Here is an 8,614-nt window from a genome sequence, read left to right as displayed (position 1 = left end):
GCGGATTTACCGCGTTTTTTGTGCGGATTCCACATGTGGATTCCTATTATGGAGCAGGTGTAAACCGCTATGGAATCCGCACAAAATTGACATGCTGCGGAAAACAACAACGCTGCGTTTCCACGCTCTTTTTTTCCGCAGCATGTGCACTGCGGATTTTGTTTTCCATACATTTACATTGTACTGTACAACGCATGGAAAACAGCTGCAGATCCGCAGCGTAAAATCAGCTCCGGATCCGCAGCGTGTGAACATAGCCTTAGGATTGATCACGGTTTTGGAGCAAGGGGAAAAAAGGTGACTGCTTTTCAACCACTGCAAGGGATCTTTGTGGAGGAAACCAATAACAAAATAATTAAATGGTACAATGTCTACCTATATCTTTAGTGTACCATGTCTGTTAACCTGAGCATACGCAGGATGTACAGTACAGAGAAAGAAGGCACACACAATAGGGTGACTATTAGAGGAGGAAAAAGATATAAAAATATAGTATTATTCACCTAGGGAGGATATGGGGTACCTACCTAACCCCTTCACGACCTATAGGTATGTCATGGGTCGTGTCATGATTTGATGTTAAATGATGACATGTTAAATGCCGCTATCGATCCCTGACACCGGCATTTAACATGTGTGCGGCGGAAGCATGTCACAAACCCCACCCATCACATGATTGGGGTCTGCAAAAGACGGGGGGTTATGGACAAAAACGCAGCTCGTCATTGCTGATCTATGAGCACTGCCCCGTGGCCTCGTCCACAGCAGATGGTCATATCTGCAGCCCTGCTATATGTAGCACAAGCAATCAGAAGATCGCAGCTTCAAGTCTCCTAAGAAGACTATTGAAGCAAGTAAAAAAAAAAAATATGAACAAAAAAAAGTCACCCCTTTGTCCATTCAAACAAGAACAAAAAAAATGATATCCCTGCATTTAGAATCTTCCAATCCATCCAAATATAAAAATAATCTGATCGGTAAACAGGGTAACGAGAAGAAAAAAAATCAAAACGCCAGAATTACATTTTTTTTTGGCCACTGCAAAAAAAAAAAAGTTATGGCTCTGGGAAGAAGGGGAGAAAAAGATGAAAACGCAAAAAAAAAAAAACTCCTAAGATTGTGAAGTGATTAAAAATTTGGTGTTGAAGCACGTGAAATAAAAACTTTATCTAGCCGCACAGCCTCCTAGGCTATGTTCACACTTTGCGGATTTTGCTGCGGATCCGCAGCGGATTTGACCACTGCGGATCCGCAGCAGTTTCCCATGAGTTTACATTACAATGTAAACCTATGGGAAACAAAAAACGCTGTGCACATGCTGCAGAAAAATCCGCGCGGAAACGCTGCGGATTACATTCCGCAGCATGTCACTTCTTTTCTGCGGATTTTCACCTGCTCCAATAGGAAACTGCAGATGAAAATCCGCAGAAGAAACCGCGATAAATCCGCAGTAAAAACCGCGACGGGTTTTCACTGCGGATTTTGGAATTCTGCTGCGGAAAAATCCGCAGTGGAATCTGCAAAGTGTGAACATAGCCTTAAAGAGTATGCTTTTTCACCTCTCGGGAAAAAACCAACAAATGCAGTAAAAACCACACTACTGCTACGTTCACAGCATAACTTTATTCTGCACCAGTGCCACACCACGGTTTGTGAGCTTAGAAATGTAATCCACTGATCAATCACAATCCATTCCTTATCTCAATGTTCTTTTTTTGCCACGCAGATACAATACTCACATCAGTATTTGTAAGCTAAAGTCAGGAGTGGAACAATCAGAGGAAAGTATAATAAACACAGAAGTGGTGTTTCTATCACTCACTCTTGGTTTTGGCTTACAAATACTGGTATAAAATACTGAACGTGGCCTAAGGTTGAAATCTGAACCTAAGAGTAATTCTGACGAGCAGCACTAATGGTATTATGATCACCATATGACAGACAGTAGTTTTCAAAAACAAAAGTTACAAATTTCAGATTTATTAAAACAATACAAAAAAGCAGAAAAAAAAGACTTATAAATAACATGTTTGAGGCTTGAATCCTTGCGTTTTCCAGCTCTCAGATCAGAAAGCCCATCAATAGGTGTAAAACGTAGAATTGCGCACTGCTTCGCAAGTCGATGATCTCATGACCGTTTTTACATCCAAGTTAATGTTTGGCATAATAATGACGTGTGTAAAAAGCACCATATCACCAGGCAGTAAGCTTCAGTATCTGTATTTTGTGGAGTAGTCCTTGGGAGACACCACTAGACCTCTGCCCTTCCTGGCACCTCTGTAGACCGTCTCCACGATATCAATCATCTCCTGTTTATCTTCCATTGCCCAGTTAATCTTGTTATTGTTACCAGTGCCTAAATCAATCATAATGTGCTTGTTCCTGTTGTAAGGCGATAGACAAAAAATACATATTAATGGGTAAGCATGACCTGCCGACGAAGCTGCAAAGGCGGTGAAACGCGCGTCGAGGCCACAGATAATGGATCAGATACTTTGACTGATGTATAACTTTGTGTCTCCATTGTGCCATTCCTAATATATATAACAGGGGTGTCAAACTGCATTCCTCGAGGGCCTCAGACCATGCGTGTTTTCAAGATTTCCTTTGCATTACACAAGGTGCTGGAATCATTCTGTGCAGGTGATTAAATTATCACCTGTGCAATACAAGGAAATCCTGAAAACATGACCTGTTTGCAGCCCTCGAGGAATGCAGTTTGACACCCATGATATATAATATAGTTAGTCCTTTTACTAGGGCACTGCTCCTAATAGCCAGTTTCCTACTCCACACTGATGAGGGGCAAATACCCCGAAACAGCTGTCTGTGGATGGATACCATGTTTTGGCATAGGTGGTTTTCCATTTTGGATGCTGCCCTTCCCGTGGTTGTTCCTTCCCAGTGAAAGACCTGGCTATTTATTGCTTGCGTTGAGAAACACGTGATGGTGTCTCCGCGGCTTTTCTACATGCATTCCTATTATGTGTCAATTTGGCCCTCTATATGACCTGGACCCGTCATTAACCTGTACAGTTATGCAGGTGTTTATTTTCCAATATTGATCTAGAAATATTTTGTACAATTAATCCAACAGACACTGACTATATTCTATACTACTCCAGACATGCTAGGTTAGAGGTGTGTTCCTGCTTTATGGTTCCAGCTATATCCCATTGTGACTATGTTTTAAACTTTTGTGCTATTGAATATCATATCAATTATGTTTTATAATATCTAAATAAAATTTGATACATTTTATCATTCTTAATAGTTTGCTTTTTCATAATCGTTATTGGGTCTTGCATCCTAACTAAGAAGGGCTCACTATACTACAACAAAGAATTTTGGTGGTTATATATAAGCATGAAGGCTTTGTAGGTGGAAGTGTGGAAACAAAAAAAAAAGACCTGTGAGCTCTCCAGACATCTGCTTATGGGTATGTGCACAAAATTCTGCTGAAAATCCTGATGTATTGGCAGAAAAAAATGCTGCATAGAAAAATAAAAACATTGTTGCAGAGTTTTCCTCTACTCATTACTATGGGTTAAGTCTGCAGCGAAAAATGTTGAAAGATATGTTAAATCTGCAAGGAAAAAAAAATAAGCAACATGTGCATGAGATTTTAGGAATCTCATTCACTTTGCTGGGACTAGGAAATCTTCAGGTTCTGCAACAAACGCAACATGTGCACAAACTCATGATACGCAATTACCCTACAATCCCTATATTACAATCCTGGGGACTCTTCTTTTAAGGCTATGTGCACACGTTGCGGATGCGCAGCAGTTTCCCATGAGTTTACAGTACAATGTAAACCTATGGGAAACCAAAAAACGCTGTGCCCATGCTGCGGAAAAAAACGCGCGGAAACGCAGCGTTTTATTTTCCGCAGCATGTCAATTCTTTGTGCGGAATCCGCAGCGTTTTTACATCTGCTCCAATAGAAAACTGCAGATTTAAATCTGCAGCGGAATCCGCAATAGAAAACGCGATAAATCCGCAGGAAAAACCGCAGTGGTTTTGCCCTGCGGATTTATCAAATCCGCTGTGGAAAAATCCGCAGTGGACTATTCTACGTGTGCACATAGCCTTTACTCTGTGCTGTTCTTTAGTTAATCATCCAATAAAGGTATGAGCTAATTTACAGCTGGGCGTTAGTAGTTGAGGGTGCGTCCACAAGCTGAGCTATTGAATGCAATGTTGGAGGGAACGGCTCAGTTTTGCTGCAAATTCATATGTTCATTCAGATGGCGATGTTGAACGGAGAATAATGTACAAGAACGTCAATCAATCACATCCCCGAGATGTATACTATGCTGGCTTTGTGGTTAACTAATGCATAGGAAAGAACAGGAGAAAATAAATAAGTATGCCAATGTAATGTCGTCAGCCGAGTCCAAAAAGGCCAAGAAGTAGGGTCCTCAGGCTCTGATCAGCGCATGCACCCGGGGCTTTCACTACGCATATGATGAACATGTCCACATGACCAGATATAGTCACAAACTCGACCAGAAGAAACATTTTATAGAACTTACCTGAAGAAGAACATGACTGTACAGGGATCATATAACTCGTACATTTTATTAAAGTCGGGGACTTCTGTTATATCCACCAGATAAATCACAGCAAAGTTTTTCACCTGCAGTGAATAAGATAATAGAAATGTTTGTTGTACAAGTTCAGCACACTGGTGAGGGCATAGCAGACACGGGTAGCTTATCCAGGGGCTCACGCTCAATGTAGGGCTCTGCTGCAGCGTGCACCGCCTTGTGCTGTACTCACTTCCATTACGTAACATGTGGCCCCGACAACCAGTCTACCCTCTCTGCAAATTCTGTGATCATTCTGATTAGCCAGCCTGGCACCTTGTCAATGTGAGGTGGTTGTCAGGGTCCGGTCAATCAATTCACACCAACTCCCATTATGGATCTAATGTCATTCAGAAACTCCGGTCCTGAAGTGTTGCTATCCAAACAGCCCTTTGCTGATATTAACAATATTTTTTAATTGCTGCACTATGATTTAACTACACTTCTTTTATTATTTCAAATATGTGACAGACCATAAGACGCCCTGCCGACTGGTGGGAGTCTGGTCCTGCGACCCCAACCGATGGCTCAACCCTTATGTGACAGGGGCCCAGCTCAGGAGCACATTAGGGGGTGTAGAAAGTCTGAGCCCGGACACCAGGTCTCTATCACACTCCATACTGCTTCCTACAAGCCTATGAAAATAATTTAATGAGACCAGTGATGTGCCACCAGTGGGCGAGTAGTCGAGGGAGCATTTCTTTCCCAGGAATAATCTTATCACACCCCGATAGGCATGGGGGACAAGATTTACATAGTAAGTATAGCAGAAGTAAGCCAAGTGTAAGCACCCTGGATCATCGGCATTCTTGCAGCTCACTGTTCCTCATCAGGACATGGGGAAGCCGTCACGTTACCTTAAAGTGTGAACAGAGCACTTCGGATTCCTTAAATAGCACACAGGGTTATGTACGGGGGCACAGACACCTTCCTGTATGGAGGCTCCTGCTACCTCTTCACAACTGTGTTGAGCAATCGCTTGGGGTCTCAGGATCCCTATCGATCTGTCACATGTTAGAAATAAAACAATAAAAAGTGTAGGGACCTTTTAACTGAGCGTTGGACGGACAGCTTTTCTTCCCGATTCTCCCACATATCTGGGACTGAGCATGAATGTGTTCTCAAAGAGGAGAGGGGGCACCGCGCCTTGTCCTTATTACCCCTCCTCTAAAATCTGCATTCAGGGGGCTCTAGACAAGCGGTGGTGCTGATCAAAACCCGTCGGGTTTGGTCAGCTCTCCTGTAACAGCCATCGATGGAAGAGGACACAAGCGGGATATAAATGAATCACTGGTGAATTCAGTAGAGAAAAGCCTGCCATTCCATGGAATCAGCCCGAACGTTAGGCACGGGCGAGAGGGAGATATTGGGAGAATGACACTGAGCTCTTAAAGCAATAAACAATAAATACAGAAAATAATCGTGCGCTCTAAACTTTGCAGAAACAGAGGTGAAGGCCCAGGAAATTATGATAAACCCACTGTGCGGGAAATACGGCACCGATAATGCTATGGTTCCAAACCTTCACCGCTTACATCAGCTGAAATGTCCAATGTGGGACTGTACTTTCCCGATTCGTACAATTTAATATTAATTACACCTCATTGGGATTGTCCCACAATAATATACCACATTCTGTTATTAGATTAAAAAAAAACATAACTTGATCATCTCAAATAATAATACTACAACATGCTTGTGTGTCGATATTGCTGTCACGGACCTGTTCTAGCCCCCTGCAGTTATTCAGATTTTCCTTTAGTGCATCCACCTGATGTGTCCGCAGCTGGAGAGAAGAAGCAGCTTCTTTTCTGCTGATTTTTAGCTGCTTGCACACATTTTGTGTCGTGTGTACACAAGTACGTTATGAGAAACCTCGACCAGCAGGGGGCGCTAGAACAGTTATGTAACTAATTTATATACTCAGATTAATTAATTTGAAAAGTTATTGTTTCGTCTGATCGATAGAAAATATATAAATTGTAGGACGATGGCTATTGATTTATAAGGCAGGATCCGACCCTGGCGTTCACACTGACCTTCTCAGCTATGCTGTACAAGACTTCATCCATCTTCATACATGTAGGATCCCAGTCATGTCCAAAGCGGATAACCAGCACGCGGTCCTCCTCGGAAAGGATGGCCTGGTCAACCTGCCAGCCATTGTGCAGATGTGGAAGCATGTAAGACATCCTGACGCCTTTGTTTTACCTTTACAAGAAGAGACAGGAACGTGTTACATAAGAGGCGCACACCACAGGACGGAGGAGCACTATGATCGCTGGGCACTCCAAAGGTCACTAAAATGGGGACCCCGTACTCCCCGGTGACTGGAGCAGCGGTCACACACGTTCTCCTTCACGTCTAGGAGCCTGGAAATAAATGGCGCACGAGTGATCATCGAGCCATTCATTGTCTATGGGACTGAGAACAGTGCGGTCAGTACCAAACCCAATGAGCAGATCTGCAGCACAAGGTGGACAGGTGAGAAATGTTCTGGACATGTAGATGAGGCGCAGACAATGGCGTTGGTGGGCATTAAGACATGCAGGTTTACACATGCTGATAATTGAGGCACGAGCATCACAAGGACTGACGGACAACTGATCTTCTGAAGGACGAGCAAAGCGCTTGTTTGTTGGGTGCAATATTTTTTAAAAGGTTGGGGTACAAGTCTGCAGTCAGTATGTGACTGAACACTGACAGGATTCCCGTGCCGACTAGGAGCGTGAGGCCTCAGTGCAAGTGTATTGAGCGAGGGTGGACACGTCTAGTCAGAATGTGGCAGGGAGCATGCAAATCACCTACTTGTGGTCACATGACCACCAATCCTGGCACCGGAGAATCCTTACAGTGCGCAGTGTGAACTGTGAAGACTCACAAGTCTGCAGACGCATAGGGTAACGCAGACTTGTACCCTGAGGTCAGACAACCCCTTTAATCGTCTTGTGTATGTAAGATATATGTAGAGGGGTTGGGAGGCGCTAATGCTGAGCTGTCAGTGCCGGAGGTGCGGGTACAGACGCAGCACTGTATATACGGTATATAGCTACCACTGAATCCTGGACACTGCCGGGGATAAAGTTCTAGGTGCGGGCACCAGGCAGGTTCTCAGTTATTAACCCCATATCTGAAGGCTCATAGTGTGTTTCACATGACGTGTGCCCAATAGCTTCCGAACGGCCGACTTCCCACGTACACAAAACAGTCATTTCTACATTCGCTCTCCCCACAGGACAGCCGTGTCCTCGGCAGCACATCTTTCCACCGGGCAGCCGTGTCCTCGGCAGCACATCTTTCCACCGGGCAGCCGTGTCCTCGGCAGCACATCTTTCCACCGGGCAGCCGCATCCTCGGCAGCACATCTTCCCACAGGACAGCCGCATCCTCGGCAGCACATCTTCCCACAGGACAGCCGCATCCTCGGCAGCACATCTTCCCACAGGACAGCCGCATCCTCGGCAGCACATCTTTCCACAGGACGATGTGCTGATGAAGATGATGTGCTGATGAAGATGATCGTCTATCACTGCAGTAGGTGACGGCTGAGCGTCCTGCTCGGTGCTGGGGAGAGGAGGTCGGTGTGGACCGGAGGACCCAGCGGACGGTCCGGTGTGTGCAGCCATAGTACGGCCGGGCTCCCCGGGCAGGAGGCCACAGACACCCGTCACCCAGGGGTTATGGAGGCTCAGTGCCGGAGCACCGGTCACTTACCGCACAGCGGCCGCCCCACAGACACAGCTTTACCCACGGCCCCGCACGCTGCGAGCGCGGCCGGAAGTCAGCAGTCCGGTCTTAGTCCTTTCCGCTCTTGAGTCCTATGCCGCCATGTTTACCAATGGAGATGGCAGACCGCGACCTCTACCCGGTTTAGTAATGAAATGTGATTGGAATCACATCGACATCTTAATTTTGAGGATTTACATTAAAAAAGTAACAAAAAATTGTAAGTTTCTCCTCAGCCCTGATGTATTCTACTACCCGAATCAAATATGGCCGCTCCTGTCTCCCGCGACATCACA

The 8,614-nt window shown here is 44.9% G+C and overlaps 1 protein-coding gene across 1 annotated transcript; it reads right to left on the bottom strand.

Annotated features, from left to right (window-relative positions):
• Positions 1–1,604: 1,604 nt before the first annotated feature.
• On the bottom strand, positions 1,605–8,603 carry TXNL4A (thioredoxin like 4A). The gene is made up of 4 exons (XM_069730917.1): positions 8,307–8,603; positions 6,632–6,803; positions 4,539–4,642; positions 1,605–2,382 (listed from the first exon to the last, which is right to left on the bottom strand). The coding sequence occupies exons 2-4, from the start codon at positions 6,782–6,784 to the stop codon at positions 2,211–2,213; spliced, it is 429 nt and encodes a 142-aa protein (XP_069587018.1). The 5' UTR covers positions 6,785–6,803; positions 8,307–8,603; the 3' UTR covers positions 1,605–2,210.
• Positions 8,604–8,614: the final 11 nt, after the last annotated feature.

The sequence above is a fragment of the Ranitomeya imitator genome, chromosome 6 (assembly GCF_032444005.1).
Source record: "Ranitomeya imitator isolate aRanImi1 chromosome 6, aRanImi1.pri, whole genome shotgun sequence".
In the NCBI taxonomy this organism is placed as follows: domain Eukaryota; kingdom Metazoa; phylum Chordata; class Amphibia; order Anura; family Dendrobatidae; genus Ranitomeya; species Ranitomeya imitator.
This window is presented reverse-complemented; position numbering and strand designations above follow the sequence as displayed.